The sequence below is a fragment of the Bemisia tabaci genome, chromosome 6 (genome assembly GCF_918797505.1).
Source record: "Bemisia tabaci chromosome 6, PGI_BMITA_v3".
Taxonomy (NCBI): Eukaryota; Metazoa; Arthropoda; class Insecta; order Hemiptera; family Aleyrodidae; genus Bemisia; species Bemisia tabaci.
Genome location: NC_092798.1, coordinates 38,642,495 through 38,664,129, shown reverse-complemented (window position 1 = coordinate 38,664,129; position 21,635 = coordinate 38,642,495). Strand labels below are relative to the sequence as shown.

At 41.7% G+C, this 21,635-nt stretch overlaps 1 protein-coding gene and 1 non-coding gene across 4 annotated transcripts in view; one reads left to right on the top strand and one right to left on the bottom strand.

Annotated features, from left to right (window-relative positions):
* Sema1a (semaphorin 1a) overlaps positions 1 to 21,635 on the top strand; it is a 583,530-nt gene that overhangs the window by 419,855 nt on the left and 142,040 nt on the right. The window contains exon 2 of one of the 3 annotated variants that reach the window (XM_072301803.1): positions 1,062 to 1,117. The exons of the other annotated variants lie outside the window; for them this stretch is intronic. Coding sequence (XP_072157904.1) covers positions 1,069 to 1,117 — 49 coding nt within the window. The 5' untranslated portion in view covers positions 1,062 to 1,068. The remainder of the gene's footprint in view (positions 1 to 1,061; positions 1,118 to 21,635) is intronic. 3 annotated transcript variants of the gene reach the window in all.
* Positions 13,266 to 13,347, bottom strand: TRNAS-UGA (transfer RNA serine (anticodon UGA)). Its single transcript has one exon. It is a non-coding gene; the product is annotated as a tRNA-Ser (tRNA).

Sequence of the window (21,635 nt, the reverse complement as noted above, 5' to 3'; positions counted from 1 at the left end):
TCTGTATCCTCGGAAACAGTGTTGTCGAATTGTATATTTTCCCTTCCAAATTATTTTACAGACAGCGAATTAAGCATACCAGACACGCATGGAAAAAAATATGTAGAAAATGGACCCAAGTAGACTTTTGAATATATACGATGGTCATCCAAAAAGTAAGGTTCTCTACCTCGAAGCTTCCATACGAAGAGAGATAAATCAAATCGTTACAAAATTCATAATAGGCATACTTTAAGCCTTAAATCAAGCTCAAGTTTATTAAAATCGATCTTTTTTCTTCCGTGCTTTCGTGCGAACAATCTGCCTAACATGTCTGCATAAGCACGTGCACCCCGAAGTATTTTTTGGTGAGCATGTCAGAAGACTTCTTTTGTGTCAAGAGGATTTCTATTTATTTGGATCGTGAACCTCTCAAAATTATTTTAAATTTTTTCTCACAACCGCACAGCCAGCCATTTGGGTCAGTTTTGCGCGCAGAAGACTATAAATTGTTAACAAGGCGATTGTTTGCTCATCCCAATGAAGGATCAAGTACCGTTACGTGTGTCGCTACTTGAAACTTATGCTTCAAAGATGCATTAGTGCGAGTCATCTCGCCAGTCGTTCAAGCTTTGTTTTCAACGCTTTCTTTCAAGAGCAAGTGGTATTTTTTTCTCTTTTTACGGCTTCAGAGCGTCATCGAATCTTTTCGAGTGTTTACCAGCTGCTGCTCCACCCTGGAGTCGAACACAGCTGCTCTGGATTCCGGTATCGGTTGGTCTTTTTAAAAAAATTGTCTGCGCATCTATCAAGTTCTTGCAAGTACGCTGTCAGGAAGTAGCTATTACAGTATGCGTCCCAAATGCTGAAATTTACGAATTATGTCCTGAAAAAAAGTACCGGATTTTTACTTTGTCCTCTCAATCTTCCTCTTCTTCTTTCAATCAGGACAGAAGCACATTATGTCCTGCCAATTAATTAGACACGTATGAAGTGATGAAATTTGAAAAAAACTTGATAAAATCTATAAAATAGGTAAAGTTTGTCGTTAGCCTAATGGACTTTTCTTTTCTCTGTTTCAGGTAATTTATGAAAACGATGATCGTCAAACTAATTATCATCTTTAGTGTAATACATTGTAAGTTCTCTCTGAAATTATTTTCACATAATGTGTGACCAGATAGGGTTTGAATCGAAGCACCACTTTTAATTTTTCTCTTCAAAATTCCACACAGGAATCGATTCACGGAACAAAAATATTGATAATCAACTGAAACAGACCGAGAGTCCTTAGCGAGATATTGATATTTACAACTTTACTTGTATATCTCACGCGGGGGTTGCGGAGCTTGCAGGGCTCTTATTCGCAAAATCGAATTTTCTCCCTTTTTTGGCCAAATAAAATGGAACAATAAAAAAGGAGGTGGAAACAAGTGAAATTTCCTTTAAGCACACGAAAAATCACTCCAGTACACCAAAAACCAAAAGTGCATGTGCATTGTGCATTGCATCATGCTCAAAAGTATACGTCATTAAGCGGCAAAACGCGATTCTGTAAAGAATTACAGTCAAACCCCATATCTTTGGGGCTCTGGAGGCACCATTAAAACATTTTTTGTTAATTTTTTTCCTTCTTTCACTACTCATAGAATGGCGCCATTAAAACATTCATTGCTTATTTTTTTCCTTCTTTCATTACTCATAAAATGGCACCCATCGCATTGTTTCCCCGTTCAAATTTCGAACAATTTGCACCCATTGCATTGCTCTCCCGTTCAATGTTCGAAACATGTGCACCCATTGCATTGTTCTCCTGTTCAATTTTCGAAAAATTTGCACTCATTGCATTGTTCTTCCGCTCAGTTCTTGAAAAATTTCAAAATGAGGACCCCCTTAGTATACATGCAAGCAGATCCTCGATCGGAGAAGTCAAAGATTCTCACAGAATCCAGCACGGGAACGCTGGAAACGCCACGAAATTTTCTCTCGAAATCTGCAGACGCCCCAAATGTGGAAACCGATACCTCCTGCGAAACGAACCTCAGTTGTTAGCTTTCAGCCGTCCGTCGCAATTTCCCGTGCCCCAGAACGAAGCCGTATCAGAATAACAAATCATTACAAAAGTCTACTTTCTCGTCTTTCCTCGTCGCTCAGAACAAAAACAGAGGCGTAGATTTTTTCCTCTATCTCAATATCTTAGGCCTCCTCCTCCCCCTACTGTCTCGTCAGACGGGTCGATTCCAAGCCAGTCACCGACTTTAAGTGATCGGGTTTGTATTGACACTGACTCGGGATTATTGGCGATTCAGTCGCAAAATACGTCGCTCTTCTAGGGAAATGCGTAGAATGCCCGCAAATGCGCAACCCTGCAATCAATAAAACTTTGCGTAGACTTGAGTCTGAGGAGAAAGTAGCGGAGATATGACCTCCAAGCTCATCTGAAACTTTTCTCTCGTCAACAGATTGAGCTCTTTGTTGTCATTGTTTACGCAGAGAGCATATTTTTTCCCGGTCATCATATTGTGACATAAATGGAGCCTTTTCGCCTGTACATGCCGTCAAAATGTGGAAATACTTTCGGCTGGGCTTAGGACAATGTTGTCATATGTCACAGTTGAATTCTGCATATTTTTGGAGTTGGATAGGTCATTGAGTATCATTTACCAGAAATGAACCAAGTTTTACGATGGAATAGGAGTTTGCTCATTGAAACGTGTTACCTAGTCTCATATTTACTCTCATTTAAAAATCATCAGGCCCAAAAATGTTTCAGAAGTTACTAAGCAGAACAAATCGTCGCCCCTCTAACGATAGGGTGTATCACAATTTCAATATGAGCCTTGGAAAGGTTAGAGTTATACGAAGAACAGGTCTCACAGAGGGAACAGGTGGAAATTGAGGTATATTAGACGAGCGACGAAATATATCAACAAGAAGGCTTTTAAAAAGACTCGTATCTACATTAGCAATTTTTTATTAAAAACTCTTGTTTTGGATGAATCTGTTTAAAATTCGTCGTGCGATTTTTCCTCTCATTGGAAAAAACACATTGGATCTAGAGTCCAGACTCTTTAAAACATTGACTAGAAAAAGGACTCTTGATTCAATCAGATTTAAGCTTAAATCAAAAGGAAATCCGCTCAAATTAAGAGGCTTGGTTCTTGATTTAAGCTTAAATCTGATTGAATCAAGAGTATTTTTTCTTGTCGATGTTTTTAAGAGTCTGGGCTCTAGATCCAATGTGTTTTTTTTTTCCAGTGCTCTTTGACTAACAAAAAGCCAGTAAAGCAAAAAACGGAAACTATATTCTAGTTATCAATTTTTTTTTCAAATTTGGTTCTTTTTCGCATACAACCCCGTTTTAAATTCAACTGGGTTAGTTTAGCTTGTTAAACTGACAAAAATTTGTCGGAATGCGTACTTTTTGCCCTCTGGAAATTCTTTTTTCTTAAATAAATAAATAAATAAATAAATGTACATAAATAAAAAGAACGTGCAGTTTTAATGATTAGCGTTCATGAAAAATGAATCATTTGACTGGGTTTTTTTCACAAACGGAGTAGCTTGTCTGTGTATTCCGACTCTTTTTGAATGAACGAGGCACGTTTGGCATCAATGGGCTAGCGAAAGAGAAACCTCCCCATTTTCCTCGGGCCAGCGCCGGGGTGCTTTTTGAAATGAAAATGTAGCCTGTACTCGCGGCGTCCTTGAGATGAGCTTTCGCCGAAACCACTAAAATTTTATGTGGGCAGACACTTTTATCTTTTGCTGAGCGGTGCCCGAGGTATTTCATCCTTGATACCTGAATGATTTCAGCACAGAAAGGTCTAACGGGGCACCTAAGAACTTTGATTCAGATTTTGGATGTATTTCTACACGTATATCCTATATAATAATTACAATGTAATAAAAATGAATGGGTAACTACAAATCTTGTACTTAAACTTACGTCTTATCACGATAAGCTCGCTTCGTTACACATGTTCATTCTTTAGTCATCATTCCGTCACTTCCCAGACGGAAAAACGTAACTGCATCTCCACGTCGCCAATTTTTTTTCTATAATTTTTATTTTTCCACGACATTTCAAAGAATTTTCCATGGAATTTCGTCGACTTGAATTAACTACGGGCTAATTATTGAATTTGATAGACAAACCTATAGAAAAACCGAAAAGGGAGCCATCCTCCATTCCATTCCTTTTTGGAGAGCAAGTGGTGACAGTGGGCTAAGGAGCTAAGTAGCACTAACTAACAGCAACCTACGAGAAATCCCATTGGTAGTTCTTCAATTTCCCTCTTAAGTCTCTACAACCGTTCCAATCAATAGGAAGGCTACTCTTTCCCTTTGTCGTATTTCTTTATAACCTTGTCTATCAATGTAAAAAAGCAGCCATCAGAATGACGATCCAAAATGTGTGGAGAAAACGGCCTAGTCAGCTCTCTATTTTCTAGTCAGTACTCTCGTTTTTGTCATCGAATTGGGTTTTCCTTCAATTCACGAGGTATGCAATAAAATCCCCAGGTGTTCAAATAGTTGCATCGCAAACTCCTATCCTGGCTATCGCCTCGTCTATCCATTCCTACAACCAGCCCGCAGCCGACCGCGCGGCCCCGAACCGTCGAACGTGTCCCAGTCGGGCCGACGTGCGTGCGTGACATCCGCGAACCAATCCCGCGCAAAAATGGCTGCTCTAATCTTGGAAAGCAATCATTTCGGCGGCTAGCTTCATCAAGCACCCCATTGTTCTATTCCGAACGATTGCCTCCTGCGCCTTTCCGTTCTCGCCTCCCGGAGCATTGTGCCCCGTCCCGAATTTCCGCGCGCCCTCCCCCCTCCCCCTCCCCCTACCCCTCCCCCCTCCTCCGCGCCCCCGATCCACCCTCGGAATCGCGAGCCCGTCGAGTGTGGCCCTTGAATTGCAAATCGTGGGAGTCGTGCCGGGCCTGAAAGCAGACTCGCGTCCAGAATCCGCTTCTCCGTTTCACGCGAGGGCTTAATTGGACCCGGATTGGGGCACGCTACCCCCCCCCCCCCCCCCCCATCCCCCCAACCCCCACCTCGAGTCCTCTCTCTCCCCTGGCGGTCGTCTTGCAGGCTCCGTAATCCGGATGATTCCAGGGTGTCCACAAGTCCGGAATTTCTGGAAAGTCCGGAAATAGTACGAATTTTTTAAGGGCGGTCCGGAATTACTGAAAAATTTCGGAAATTCTGCAAGAAGGTCCGGAATTTTTTGTCATTTTTGTCGCAATTTAAGCGAGAAATTCAAATTTTTTAAATTTTTCGAATTTTGTGAATTGGAGGTACTGAAATTTTCTGTCGAAGAGGTACTGAATTTCTCGGGAATGTCATGAAAAAGTACCGTTAAAGTACTGATTACTGCCAGCAGTGTTTTAGTATAAGACACCCTGGATTCGAAAAATTTCCTTAGGGAGCGACTGGATGAGCAATCGGGATAACTTTGAAAGCAGGGAATGGTGTCTGAATGTTTTTGGAGATCAGGGGAAACCTGAAAAATTTCACGAGATTCGCGAAAAAATTTTCGATTTTGGAATTTTTCTATGGAACCATCTAGTTAGGTATTTTTTTTTGGTTTGGAAAAACGGGGAACTTCATGTAATATCTGAAAAAATGCCCGCGACTGCTGGAAATGTGTTTAGCACCGGGTGCTCTCAATTTAGGCAAAAATAATTTTAGCTAATATACATTTCAGACATTTTCATATTGTTCGAATGAAGGTTCGAATATTTGAAAGTTAAAATAGGTATATTCTAAACGTATAGCTTCTAAAAAATTCATGTTCGGAGAAGGTTTTTTTGTGTGCCTAAAAGCGATTTATCAATCGGAAATTCTTTGTAAATTGATCATGAATTTGTCAGAGAATTTTTCTCCTGAAATGTGCTATATGCTAGACATGGGCTCCGTGAAACTTCTAAGACAAATATAGGAGGAATCCAGCTTGAGATTTGTACCTGTGATGTAGCCATGGAAAAGTCATTGAAGAACTAGTAAGGTTTATCAAAATCCAGGAAATCATTGATTTTTCTGTAATTGAAGTGCAGAGGAAGGTCATACTTCTCAACTTTCACGATAAAATTAAATAAGCACATTCCCTCAAAGCGCGAAACTAAAGTGACCGGGTTGTTCCCCTACTTTTTGTGACACAGTTGTGAAAATGCTGCGCTTTCATGGAAAAAATCTCTGATCCGAAAAAGTTTTCGTGAAACCACCCATAGATTCCCGAAACTGTCAAAAACGAGGTGTAGTAATATGTGTATGATCTGGTCATCGCCTACAGACTCCATGCCAGCAAGTATAGTAACTTCAATCGGGTGTCTAAGAAGTTACTAACATCGTTTTATTTCCATTGAAATCTATGGCAATGAATTGATTTTTGGAGGGGCCAGAAGCCTGACCAAAATTGATTACTCTGCACAATTATAAATTGAGGAAATCCAATGTTGCCAAACTGCTGTATCCACCTCTACTATCACCAAAATTTCGATACACGCTACTGGGTGTCTGGTTATCCTTACTCTATAGCACCAATGTATAAGAAATCAATGAAGAATTTGCACGCAAATTTTTTTATGCTTCATCTGAGAGTGCCTGGAGAAGTGCTTAGCAGTATTTTCCATAATTTTTTTTTTTTTTAATGTGGGAAATAGTATAAAAATATTTAAAAGTGAGAAAATGCACAGCCGAGTGTCGTCAACTAGCGGCATTTCCCAGTTAAACACATGTTTTTCAGTAAATATCTCCTCCAATAATTGTTCAATTTTTCAATCAAGGGTATTCTCGTGTGCAGTTCACCCAGCACTTCCCACTTGAACACGAAATTCATCGAATTTCAGACACTTGTAAAAGCTTCACCAGACTCATGATACACGGAGAAAAAAACCTCGTGCGTGGGACCCGAAGTTTAGGTCATATGGATCTCTGAAGTTTTCAGATTGAGCATCTGAACACTTAAGGTCTAGCAGTCGAGGTTCGGATTACACGTCTGAAACTTCAGTTCTTACATCTGAAGTACTTCGGTTTTCACATCCGAAAAATTTCGGTTCTCACATCTGAAGTACTTCAGATGTAAGAACTGAAGTTTCATATTATGTCAGACCTGAACTTCGGCAGCTAGACCTTAAGTGTTCAGATGCTCAATCCGAAAACTTCAGAGATCCATGTGACCTAAACTTAGGGTCCCACGCACGAAGTTTTTTTCTCCGTGTAGAATTCCGTGTTTTTGCCGTATTTTTTCTCAAAGCAAATTCAATCCCATTTTTCTTGCCCTCAATGGTTTGAACTCTGTCCGGCTGAGCCTCGGGCGGGCGCTACTGTGAGGCGGCGGAACTGGTGTTGTAGGCCCGCTGCCGTTTGGATCAATAAGCTACAGCCCGCTGCCGCCCGCCGCTCGCGCCCCTCCCCCGCGCCCTCCCCGCCGTCGCTGCGCCCACCCGAGCCGGGAGCCGGGTCTCCATCTTGTACCGTGGCTCCCAAACAGGATTATATCCCCATCTTTGTCTTTTTATTTTCCTCCCGCCCCATCACTGCGCTGCCCAAACCATGCCCAATTCCTTTCGGATCCTCCATCTTCGGGTCCCGGGCTGTAATTGTAACGCCCGCCCCTAATTAGCCACCCGAACCACGTCCGCTGCCCCCCTCTCCCCTCGTGTAGCGTCGATCTCGCGCCGAATTGCCTTAAGTTAACCGATCATATCTATCGGCATTTTCAGGGTTTTTAGCGGTCTGGAGAACCTTGAAAGTTAGGGAAAGTCAAGGGATACGCATTGAACTGGGGAAGGCAGGAAATGTCGGGGAAATCGTGGAAAACTCACGGAATCTAGTGAATAGCGTTAAGCTAACCAATCATATCTATCGGCATTTTCAGGGTTTTTAGCGCTCTGGAAAACCCTGAAAGTTAGGGAAAGTCGAGGAATACGCATTGAACTGGGAAAGGCAGGAAATGTCGGGGAAATCGTGGAAAACTTACGGAATCTAGTGAACAGCGTTCAGCTAACCGATCATATCCATCGGCATTTTCAGGGTTTTTAGTGGTCTGGAGAACCTTGAAAGTTAGGGAAAGTCGAGGAATACGTGCATTGAACTGGGAAAGGCAGGAAATGTCGGGGAAATCGTGGAAAACTTACGGAATCTAGTGAACAGCGTTCAGCTAACCGATCATATCCATCGGCATTTTCAGGGTTTTTAGTGGTCTGGAGAACCTTGAAAGTTAGGGAAAGTCGAGGAATACGTGCATTGAACTGGGAAAGGCAGGAAATGTCGGGGAATTCGTGGAAAACTTACGGAATCTAGTGAACAGCGTTCAGCTAACCGATCATATCCATCGGCATTTTCAGGGTTTTTAGTGGTCTGGAGAACCTTGAAAGTTAGGGAAAGTCAAGGGATACGCATTAAACTGGGAAAGGCAGGGAGTGTCGGGGAATTCGTGGAAAACTCAAGGATCTAGCGGAAAGCGCGTCGACACACCGATTCCATAAGTCTGGATTTCCAGGACAAGAAGTAGTCCAAAGATCGTTGATACCTACTCCACAACGTGCATACGCTATACCAAGAAAAAGTAATCAACAGGATCAGGACCACAGGGCATCGTAAGTCACAACTGAACTAAATTTTGCAATCAGGAACAGCAATTTCCATCTCGGTTGAGAATCAACATATGTACCATTAATTTTCTTATGTACGTAAGTGTTTTATCGATGAGCCAGAAATTGTAGTTCCCAATGGCAAAATGTAGTCCAACTGATCATTATATTCTGATCCAGGAATATAGCAACCTTAACATTTCAATGTTTAATAGTATAATAGTACCACTATCTGCAACATCGTTTCACAGACTCTATGTATATTTCATATACCAACACTCGGAAATTTTACTCATCAGGTCATTCAACTTACAGTCATTAAACTTGTTGAGGGTTATCGACCTTTTTCTTGAGTGTTGATGTTTGAAGCATATACGTTGGCATCACTGGGTTCGGCCTTGACTCTTAGGGATCGTTTGTGCTTAAGTGCCGAGCTTTTAATATATTCGTCGTAAAAAACTCAACGCTGTCGGTCCCTTAATTCGTTTTTAGTTCCATAAATGGCTACAGTCCCGCCTTCCACAATCTCTAAGATGAGATAGCTGAACGGCGAATCTTAACGACACTTTATTACCACCCAATTAGTTGCTTCTCACATTTTGTGATTGCCCTCTGAACCCTGTCGCTGAACATTCTCCCTCACGACAGAAAATAATGGTTGCTTTCCTCTTGAATTGTGCTCTTTAAAAGAAAATCAACCAACCTTTACAGAAATGTCGGATGGAAATCATTTCAGCGCATTTCAATTGTTTCACGGTCAATATCATATATGCGCGCAGATATGATATTGATTGTGAAACAATTTTAAAGTAATCTCGAAAAAATGTTCGGAGTGAATATCACAATTTGAAGGACTGAACCATTCTAACGTCCATCCGGGTGGATATATCTTGGTCGGTCAAATATTTTGGACGAAAAAGTGGTAAAAGCTACAGCGTGATGAGGCTTTCAGAAAATTTTGAACTTTCTCATCATCCAGAAAGTATCATTTGATTGGTCTAAAATTGTTTTAAATGGCGTGGTACAGTGAAATTTTCTTTTAGTTACTCATTCTGCAGAACGCTAAGATGCAACTATTCGTGTCTTATGGATGTCCTTGTTGCATACCTACTACATTGAAGGCACTTAGCGCCATCTCCTCTTTGCGCTCGCAACGTTAATTTTCGCGAGGAGCGATTTCAACTCTTTCGTAAACCTATTCTCGGGATTCTCGAACTTTAATATACCCATATTTTCCAGCTTTTGAGAAGAAAATTTAATATTCCAGAATAATTACTGAATACTGATTGAGTTCCTCAATTCTGAGAAGTCGATGATGTGTTTTTAATAAATCGTCGCTCCTCTGACCTAAGAGCGTATCTAGGTTTCCTTGTGGGTCCTGTTCTCTGTATAACTCCATGCTGTCCGGAGCTTATGTGCAATTCTGCAATGCTAAGGAAAAACGCCGTATGAGCCTTTAGACGTTGCCAGATTTTCTTTACTAAAAATCAAAATTACTGGAAAAGTTTTGAATATTTTTTTCCGAGTTGTTCAGATAATTTTGTTCGCAACTTGAACATACATATCCGAAAATTTCACGAAAAAATATTCATGGCTTTCCTCAAAAATACATGTTTTATACGGAGAAATTTGGCAGCTCTCGACTGTTTATACGGCGTTCTTTCTTAGCACGGCAGAATTAGAGATACCCCCTTACGTTAGAGAGGAGCGACAGTGCGAAGTGTTCATGACCGCTCACAGGAAAAACAACATGATTTCCGAGAAATTCAAAATTGAGTTGCTACCATTGTCGCTATGGAGACTGTTCCACGAAAATAACACAAACAACGATCTAATATGTCAAAGCAATTTCGACGGTATAAAGTTCGCCGTTTAGAAAATACACATTTTAGGAAAAGCTAATGGAAGTTTAAATCTGCTATTTTTGGAACTCAAATTTTTGGATTTGAATGCAACTTACGTCTGTCATCGTAACAAAACTGAACTGACTACTCGAAATTTCATACAACGTTCTTCCTTAGCACGACAGAGTAAGTACCCTGGCGCCCAATTCCCGCCCCAAAGTAGGGGTTGAAAAAACCGAACGAGAAAAATTACCCCCTCGTTCTTGGCCCACTTCTTTTCACCTTTCTCACAAGTGCGTCTTGCTCGCAATTGCCAAATTTCCCAAAATCGTGCATTTTCCATATTCAGTGCGACCGTAAATGTAAAATTTTGTGGAGGAGCTCGTCAGACGCCTAAGTGCCAAAACAGGGAGACGTGTATGTTTTTTGCGTGTTTGTGTGAGCACGTGTCGTGTCAGATCCTTTTGACTCCTGAAGAACTGTCGGTCGGTAACTTCGCTACAAGAACAGCATTTTGTCGGGTGCCCGTGTTGCCCGTCCGACATGAAAATCGGCGCGTTTAGCGTTGGTTTAAAGCAAAAATTCACAATTTTTAGTGGTGGTTCGGCAGAAATGGCGGCATCGATAGCGTCGGAAAATTTATTCCGCACCGTCTCCCGTCTCCCGGCCAATAAAAACACGATGCGGGGCGAAGGGAATTCCCATCAATCATAATTTAAATTTCGAAGAAGCTCCGAGTCACGGCCGTCATGGAGCCCCCCCTCCCTCCAAAGCTGCTTTTTTTTCTCATTCGTTCCCTGTCGAATGGATGTAGAACTGCATTGCCATATTTTTCCAAGGCGGAGAGCTCTGGTATGGTGTTCGTTTTTCGATTCATACAGGAGGCCGATTATTAAAATTTTGTCTTTGTCGATGCGATAGTTTCTCAATCCCAAATTTGAAGCCACTAGCTCCTCCTTGGAAAAGTCATTCCCTCTTATTTACACTGGAAGTAAAACACATTGGATCTAGAGTCCAGACTCTTGAAAACATTTACAAGGAAAAATAATCTTGATTCAATCCGATTTTTGCTTGAATCAAAACGAAATCCGCTTAAATTAAGAGGCTTGGTTCTTGATTTAAGCTAGATTCTAATTGAATCAAGAGTACTTTTTCTTGTCGATGTTTTTAAGAGTCTGGACTCTCGATCCAAATGTGTTTTTTTTCCCTAGTGTAAGACAATTTTTTGGAGGTCTCAAGAGACATGCTGAAATTCTGACATCAGCGACGTGGATAATGGATGAGAACCACGTGGGATTTGGGAGCCTTCCCTGAAGAGGCAGTGTACTGAAAAAGATGTGCTTGGCTCAAGCATCATGATCCTTGAATTTGCCGCCAAGATTTATTATTTTCTTGATCTCAGCTGATTTTTCTTGATGCAAGAAGAAAATGTTTGAGTTAGGCAAAAAAGTATGTTTTTATTAAGCAGCAAAATTTTTGATTCAAGAAAAAATACTTCTTGGCGCCAAATTCAAGATTCCTTTTTTTTTCACTGTGAAAAATTTAGTATCGGTAATTACTTTTCAAACATCATTGAAAAAAATTAAAATACCTTCGTGTACATTTCAATTTCTATAAGTAGCAATACTTAGCCGACCAAAAACTATCCACCAGCGATGGTTTTGAGATAATTATGAACTTTCTAATATAAAAATCTGTGAAGGACGTTTTTTGCGTCTCTCTCGGCGAAAGTCATAATTTTATCAAAGAAACATTCCCTCTATTTATTTCCCTTTGAACGAACTGTCAAAAGGGCCGTGAACAGAGAATTCCGCGCTAATCAAAGGCCCTCGAGATGAAGCATTTCACGGAGGAGAAGGAGTTGTAAGTATACCTAAAGAACAACAGATGCCAGATCATCCCGGGTGGGAATCCTGGAATTCTAGGATAATAAGAGCATCCTCGGAGTTCCCGTGAAGAGAATACTTTGTCATGAATCGTTAGAAAAGAAGTTGAAGTCGCGCGACGGAAGTTTTGCCAGTTGATGTCTCCCTCTTGAAGTCGCCTCCCGTGAAAATTCCTTCGTTGAAAGGGGGATCCATATCGTGCTTGACCGTAAAATATTTTATGGACAAACGTAATCCGACCTGTTTTTTTTCTCCCTCCTTTCTTCAGATCTTTTCTCCGCAAAAAAGTGAAGCTTTACATCTTTATCACCGCGATCTGTCATGCTCAATTTGAGGGGTATTGAATGTAACCGTTTGGGCCCTCGCTCAATGAATTGAATAGGTCGATATTAAAACCTAACAAGTCTCAATTGGACCATGTTTAGCTCAAAGTAAAATGAGCCACATCAGCTACTGCCAAATTTAACTCGGCAATTTAATTTTTTACAAGAAAACGTTTCTGCGGATTCCTTTGAAAATTTTAAGGAATTTGCTTCGTACTATGCATAAAATTCTCTGCAATATGCAAAAACAGCCACACAACCGGTTTAGAGTAAAACATTAAATTGCCCAATTAAATTTGGTAATAGCTGATGTGGCTTCGTTCCTTTCTCCTTAACGCGGTCCAATTGGACCACATTTTACCATTATTGGCTTCTCCATAAGAACACTTATCCATATAGGGAAACAGAGGAGTGTTGATTCCTTATCGCAAAGAAAGTGGACTTGTTAAGTTTTAGAATGAGACATATCGATTAAAATCATCACATCGCTTATTGGAACTCATGTCTAGGAGAATGTGTACTATCATGGCAAATTTGAGTCTAAACACTCAAAAGAAGTTTTTCGGGAGATGTGGGAAGAGCGAGTGACCATCGTGTTGGAAAGAACTTAGCTAAAACCTGGTAAAAAAGTCTCGCTGCGGACAGGATTCGAACCTGTGCGGGTAGAACCCATTGGATTTCAAGTCCAACTCCTTAACCACTCGGACACCGCAGCTCGTGCAGGATTTGGAGGAAATTTTCAGAATTGTTAGCAATGAGCATGTTATTGCGTATTTTCCTTATTACGTCAACTATGCATGACGTTTATAAATATCTTGCGTACTATGACCGTATTAAACATATTTCACAAGGTTGCACATTTTCATGTTGAATGTTTCTCTGTGGTATAATCTTAGGTGGAAAATTACCACTCGAAAATCCGTCTAAGAGTCATTAATACATTTCTAAATCATAAAGATTCCGTTGGAATAGTTGGAGTAGACCCGCGCGCGTTGCGTTGCGCTGCTTTGGAAATTGCCGATCTCTTCGACTGAAGGCGCTTGGCGGATTGCGCAAGGTATTCGATAGCCTAAGTACTTCGATTGTGTCCCACGGTTGTGACGGAACCTCGTCGAAAAGTCCGCAGCGTCTCAAATTTCTGATAATGTTATTTCATTTTTGTCGACGACCTTTCATCATTAAAAGTTTACCAATTGGACGTATTACTGCTAAAAGGAACTATGTGATATGTGAATAGGGTTTGCGTGTATCATAGTTCCTTTTAGCATATATACGTCCATATTAAAATCCAATACGTTTATAATGTTTAGTTTTATTAAAAATAATATTTTTTAATAAGTTAGTGTAAGGAAAAACCAAGGTGCAGACGTCAAAGCCGTAAGTCATTATTATTTCATCGGATCTTTTCCAAGTATTTCGTGCTTGATAGAGGTTTATCATTCTCCAGTTCCGATCCCTCACGGCTTTTTTTTTCGATTAAACTCTTACTTGTGGAAAATGTTAATCTTTCTCTGAGTATTCACTTAACGCTGCCGATATTTTATGCCAATTTTCACCGGTACGGAAGAAAAAACCATCACAGCTCTATCATTCTGCGCGAAAGTATCAGCGATTCCGCGAACTAAGGCAGGCGCAACTATTTCCGATCAGGGAGACGTTAATTATTTTATACCCAACGTGGGCGCTACTTATGCCTCTCTTAATTTAAAATATTGACGCTGTTTTTGACGGCTCGTTTTCTTGGCTGTCAAAAAAGAGCTTTTAATAGATTTCGAGAGGGATTTACTCGTCATCGCCCGGTGCGAATCTCATCAGTTTAAATTTTCTGCGATAGTAAATTTAATGCAGCTATCACTCGATCGGTCACCGATTGCTCTCACTTAGCTTGTCCAAGGCTTTTATCTTGGAGTCTCCTCGCTATATTATGAATCAAAGCATTTCTCTCGAAAGGCAGCTCTTCTTCGGGAAGTACCTTCTAAAAGTGACCTGAAACGATGGTAACCATAACCATACGTATACAGACGAGGTAAATTTGATTATGCTCACTGTGTGCAATTAATAGTCTAAGATGCTGAATGTCTTTACAAAGAATATGAAAGGTGGGTGCATATACTAAAATTCAGATTTTTAAATTAAAGGAGGCAAAAAGTTTCAGAAAGTTTCAGGAAGAGAGGCTGCCAAAAAAGATGCTTGATTGGGTTCCTCCTGGGAGGAGACGTAGGGGACGCCCAGTGAGAGGTTGGCGACAGGGGGTGTTAAATGAGATAAGAGATTGTCAACTCCCTGATGACCTGTGGGAAGACCGAGCTTTGTGGCGATTAGGCGTCGCACAGCGCCAAAGAGCGCTATAAAAGCGACTCATATATATATATAAAAAGTTTCAGTATTTTACTCACTGTGTAAAACTCACTTTTTTCGTATGTAATTGTGACATTGAAGCGCAGCGTTCTTTGCTTATCGATATCTACGTCAATGATGTAAAACGGCATTGTTATGAGAGCAAGGACAGTCAAAGCGCCTTCAATTTTTTGAACGCAACACGGACATCCCCTGAGCACGAATAGTTGCCACAAGGTGTTACAAAGGAAACTTACTGCACACTGCCCAAGGAAGGAAATACAAATTGGACGAGTTTAAGCAGATGTATAGCCTAATTATGTCAGACGTTCCTTAGTTGGACTATATTTTGCAATTAGGAATTTAAATGTATAGCCCATCCATTAAACGCTCATGTGCATAGGGAAACTAATGGTACATTTCTAAACTGAGCCAGATATTGCAGTTTCAAATTGCAAGATGCAGTCCAATTTCTTCTCATGTTGAAATCCTGTACTAGAAAAAGAAAAACAGCATCATTCTGACTCGAAATTTTGTGTGTATGTTTTTCATAAATGAATGGAATGCATTTTGCCATTTGGAACTACAGAATCCGGCTCAATTTAGAAACGATGTGTGTACCATACCAAAAGTCCAGTCCAGTGTAGTCCAAATATGATTCCATCTTGGACTGCGCTCTTCGGCCAAGAGGCGGATTTCAAACATTTCTAATTCGATCAACATGATTCAAGGAATGAAAAATTTACTCTCTCAGTTTTATCTACCGTTTGCAACAGTCCCATTCTGTCATCCAAGTTGTCCGTCGGTAGTGTTTCGATTCAATTGGCCGGCAAAAAACACCGGAAATATTTGTTCGAGAACATTTTTTTTATCGTTTTTATCGACAACTCTACTTCCAGATTGAGCAAAAGCCGAAGGACATACGAACGTCTTTATGCTAAAAGGAACTACGTGCATAAGGTTCGTGTGGAACGTAGTTCCTTTTAGCACAAATACGTCCATACGTTCCCGATTCGACCTGGTTCGCCAGCTGCGCGGATCCGAGTTTGATCGAGCGAATCACTCAACGGAGAACTCCATGAACCAGCGTAGGATCACCATAAAAGGCCAGCAATAAACCGCGGCGGTGCATCGCGGAACTCACACTGTTTTATTGTCCGCCGCCCCCCGCCCCATCCCCTCTCGGCGTCGTCCCAATCCCATTTTTGGCGCGAGTTTTCGGATATTAAAAATATTTATAGCCCCGCGAAACCGCCGGAAGGTCACCGAGGTATAACTCAATTTCGTCGGGGTTGGCGGCGGGGGGTGTGGGGGTTGGTGGGGGTGGTTATCGTCGTTACCGCGGGGAGGCGACTAATGATTTTATGGCGTCGGCGGTGTTTCAGCCGATTGCCAGCCGGGAGGTGTCCCGTCGGTTATTGCCGCGGGAAATTCATGTATTCGGTCGGTGTTGCTGGTTACGTTGTAGCAGTTAGGTTGCTTCCAGGAGGATTTTCTCCTCTTTTTCCCGCGTCTTCCGCAATAAAGTTTATGTCGTAGTAATGGTTGACTTTGATAGCCGAGACGTATGAACGTGCACATGTTTTGGCGCTCCAATGCCCCTTCCCCCCCCTCCCCCCGCTCGGCACCCACTGCTCGCTGGGCGACTCACCGTGTCGTCTCTGACTTTTCGCGGGGTCATTTTGGCGCGGACTTACTTACCAGGATAGTGACGCGCGAGTCAAGAGAGGGGAAAAGAGTTAAATTATGACCTTTCTACTTCCTCTTCTTCCATTCTTTGTTTCATTCCTCCCTTTATTTCTTCGTTTCTTCTTCTTATTCTTCTTTCCTTTCTTCTCCTGTCCTCCCCTTTCTTCTCCTTCCGCTCCATCCTCTTCCATTCCCACTACTTACACTTCTTCAAACCGCCCAACTCCTTTTCTATCCCTTTTTTCTCCTCTCTCTTTTTCTACCTATATATACTTCTTCATATTTCTTCTTCTTCTTCTTCTTCTTCTTCTTCTTCTTCTTCAGCAACAACTTTCTCCTCTTTCTTTCTTTTAAATTCGTATTCTTTCGCAGCCTCTTTTAGTCTAGTTGTCGAAGAAAAATACATTATTCATTCTTTTTCGTTTTCATGTTTTCTTCCTCTCCTTTTTCGACCAAGTTTATCTTTTCTGCTATTCTTCTTCCTCTCCTCGATCTCCTCCTTTCATTATCTTGCCCTCCTCTTTCCCTCTCCTTCTCTTACCTCTCCTCTTTCATCTTATTCACCCCTCTTTTTACCCTCTCCCTTTCCTTTTCTATCTGCTTCGTCGTTTCTCCCCTCTTTTTCTACCCCTCCTCTGCCTCTCTCTCTTTCTTATTCCATTTGTGTTCTTCCTTCCTTTTTTCCTCATCTTTTATCTTCTCTTTCTTCTTCCTCTTCTTCCTGTTCTCCATAGTTTTATTCTCCTTTCCCCTCTCCTTCTTCGTTGGATGAGCGAACCGAAGTTTTGATTATAGTGATTGAGGGGCTTGGAGGACAAGGCGCATAAGTGCAGTTTTTGAAACAATTGAGATATTAATGATTTTAAGTAAAACTAGTCTGAATGTAATTCTGTGGAAAATTTGCGCCCAAATTCTTTTTAAGCATCAAAAAGTCAGTTTGAACTTTCTTTCCGCCATAAGGATCCATGCAATTTTGAAACTTTAAACACGTGTCTCTCGAAATAGCAAAAAGTGCACTTATGCGGCTTGTCCCACAAGCCCATCAATCATGCAATTCTAATTGACCAACCGAATGTCACCGTCGATAGTGAATACCTACCAAAAGTACGTCTGAACTTTTTCTGAGCATGTATGGCTGTATTAAAGTTCATCCAAATTCCGGTGGAAATCGATAGGAGCCACAGATGGACAGACGATGAAATGGTCGTCCGACCGTCGTGCCTCGAGCCCCGAACGGCGACCGGTGGAGTGGAACTCTAGCACTAGTAAAATTAGCGAGTTAATTCATTCCGCGACGGAGTTGCGAACTTGGATTTGCGGCCCACAGGTTTTTAGCTTCCCAGTGGAATAGGCAAGAAACTTTATCAATTAGCCGCTAATGCCGCCCCGATCGCGCTACTTTCGACCTATTTCCGAGGCCGCGTGCCCTCAGGGCCTCCGCCATGATCAACCATCCACCTTGTCAGATTTTACGGGGGTGAGTCGGTTTATTCACTACGAGTGTCAAGATATAAACAGTTCTGAGAAGGTTAATAGACTGATTTAGTGGCTACGCCATTTTTGCGATATTTGACTGATCGATTTACGATGCCTGAGGTATTTGAGAATCGCTTGCAATAGTTCAAACGAAAACAATAGATCATAACCTTTAGTTCAAACTTGAGAGACGAGTATGAAGTAGCCACTAAATCAGTCTTTTCAGAAATGAATATTATAAATAGGTAAACCAAATGAATATTACTTTGAAGGTAGACAAGGGGAACTTACACTGAACGTAATGATAGGGTGTAGCTTACAGGCATACCTAATTTAATCCATTGTCTCCGTAGGGGCGCAAGTCTATCGTAAATTTTCAAAATTAGCAAGGGCAGTTGAAAGGATTTGATTAGAGTTAGCCTAACTAAATTTCTCAATGTTTTTTTTGTCGTTCTGCTCAATTTTTAAGCCAGAAACTAAGGAACATAATGCATCGAACTTTTGGTGGGGTTTTACTACGTTATAGCGAATATCTCCACAAAACTGAAAAGCTGACCGTTTTTTGTGTGAAAAAGTACGACAACTGAGTGAAATTCGTGGAGAGACATTTGAGAACTTCCTCCTTATAATAATCAGATGCAGTTTATGTGTAGGCAGATTTTCTCGTTAGTCTATTCTTTTAATGATGGATTCTCCACGGCAGTCTCGAACCGCTCCAATTAACTTGCGCCCTTATGCAAGAAAATCGATTCGATTATGGGCTACAGAGACATACCGTTTGCTCTTTAGAAAGAACAGCGGCTTGCTGAGCTTCTGGTTTAAAGACAGCAAGCTCCATGTTAAGAAGCAAAAACTCCGAAGTATACTGTATCGCTGCAATGCAGCTCTTAGTTACTTTGCTCTGATCTCAGTCAAATCAATTTCTTAGAAGAGAAAGGCTCCTCTAGAAGCGACTGAATTACACGAATCATGGAGTATCATCATCCTGTTTTCAGGATTATTGTGAAGTTCTGCTTATCTCAAAGAGCAAATCTTCACCGTCGTGAAAGTCGGTTTTCTTTCGCGGAACATCGGCGTTTCCCGAAACAACAGGGCAACTCTGTTCTCAACTTCGACCGCTACACAGAGCTAGAGAGTGCACCCACTGACTCATCCTGCAAGTGGAGATGACGTTGCCACAGTCGCAGACTGACATGGATCGACGAAATTTAGCCCAATAAGCTTTGTTGATCGAGGTAAAAGTAAATGAACGGGTGAGTGAGACATTGTCAGATCCAGGGATGATATTCACCAATTATCTGACTCTGAAACTAGTAGAGCGTGAACCGTGAGGAGACCAGGATTAGTTTCAAATTTCATTTTAACAAAGCAGATCCAGCGGTTGGAACACCATTAGTTTTGATCCGAACTTCCATGTTTCTTACTTTTTAACCGGAACTTTGCATCTTCAAATTTACGATCAACGGTTTCATTGACCATATTTAGAATACACTTTTGACTTCCACCCAATTGGGATCCTCCTCGTGACCAATTTTTTTCCCAACGATTCTTTCGTGAGACCCACGAAAGTATCTCGAGAAATGAATGATAATCCAAAAAATGAGGTCAGTTTTTTTACCTCAGTGCTAACCGACAGATGTGGTTGAAACTATTTTTAACGTTGCTCTGCAAGTGACTCAAATGTGCAACACCACAGTTTTAACCTCCAAGTAACTCAATTTGCATAGCGGCGAAATGAAGGCGCCCCCGTCCGATTTCCAAGGACACCGAGCAACCCCGCCGGAGAAACGTCCAAGAAATCACGGGAAGAATTTGAATAGTGGGTCGTCGGAGGATTCAGCGAAGCCGAAACTTATCCGCTTATTCATTTACCCGCCGACCATCGGAATGTCGAGCGAGAATCGAATCCGCCCCCCGGTGGGCTGGTGGGGAGGGGGCAGGGGCGGGGGGCGGTCCAGGGGGGCGACCGCAAAGCACATATTGGCCCGGCCCGCGACGCCCCGATGATAGAACATCTCCCGTTTTTGCTCTCGATTAATAATTCAACGAAGATTAATTGTTTTCTGAACATTAACTGTTGTCGAGGGAGGCGCTCGCTCATTTCCGAGTTTCGGCCCTGATCCGCGGTGTTGCCTCTCCTTCCCTTAAATATTAATTAATTTACGGATAATTGCGTATAATTTTTACGGCGAATATTACATTTGATGAGGGATGTGGCAATGTTGCGCCGCGCCCTCCGTTTCTCCTTCTGGATTGTCTTCTCGGGTCCGCTCTGTGCTGTGGACGGTTTTCGAAATGACGTCACGATCATTGCGGGTTGATAATTCGAATTGCGTCGTATGACCTTTTTGACAACATCGCATAAGGGGTTCAGAGGACAAGGCGCATAAGTGCAGTTTTTGGTATTTCGAGAAATACGTGTTTAAAGTTTCAAAATTTTGATGCTTTAAAGTCGGATTTTACTTGTGAATTTTCCACGGAATAAACTTTCAAACTAGTTTTAGTCGAGTTGTATACCAAATAGTAGATGCCCATTTGCTTCTTCTTTGCATTTCCACTGAAACAAGCTTAAGAGAATCTGGTAAATTGTTCTTTTTTTCTTGTGAAAATACCAAATGGTAGATTACCAGTTTCTCCTTCTTTGCATTTCCACAGAAATCAGCTCGAAAAAATGTGGGTAAATTGTTCTTCGTTTCGTGAATATACTAAATGGTAGATTTTTCTTTTCCGAATCGAGTCGGCTCCTGGAGAATCTACATCGTCTCCCCCTTCGCAACAGAACGACTTCACTCTTCGCTTTTTATTCAAACCGCATTTCTTCTGGTCGTCAAGCTCCCGGATTCAAAAACAGACGGCCGCAGCCCAGTAATTATTCTCTTCTACTCCGGGCTCGGGGCACCCGAAACTTCTCGTCTCGGCGGGAGTTGGGAGAGGACCTCAACAAAACGGTTGATTATCTTTAAGTCGGCGTTGGGTTCCTCCTCGCCGGCTAATTGCGACCGCCTCGCCGCTCCTGTCTCTCGTGCCGCCCCGAAAAAGTTTCGCCCAAGTTGAAAGTCTGCAGGCGGCCCAGACGCCACGACACGGCGCGGAGGCGAGGTGCAAAATCAAGTCCGCTGTGCCTCCGTAGAGATTGTCAAATTGAGACAGTCGTCAGAATTTGGATTTTGGACCGCTAGCCCTTACTGCCGTGCTAAGGAAGAACGCCGTATGAACATTCAAGAGTTGCCAAATTGCCCCGGATAAAACGTTTATTTTTGAAGAAATTTATGCGTTTTGTTATTTGAAATTTTCAGACGTTTCAGATAAAATTGCGAACAAAATTGTCTGGAAAAATTGAAGAAAAGTATCGACAACTTTCCTAGTAAATTGGGTTTTTATTGGAGAAAATATGGCAACGTCTGAAGGCTCATACGGCGTTCTTCCTTAGCACGGCAGTGATGCGCCCAAACCGGGTCAAATCGGCCCGGGTGGTTCTAAAAAAAGGTGGCCCACGGGTTG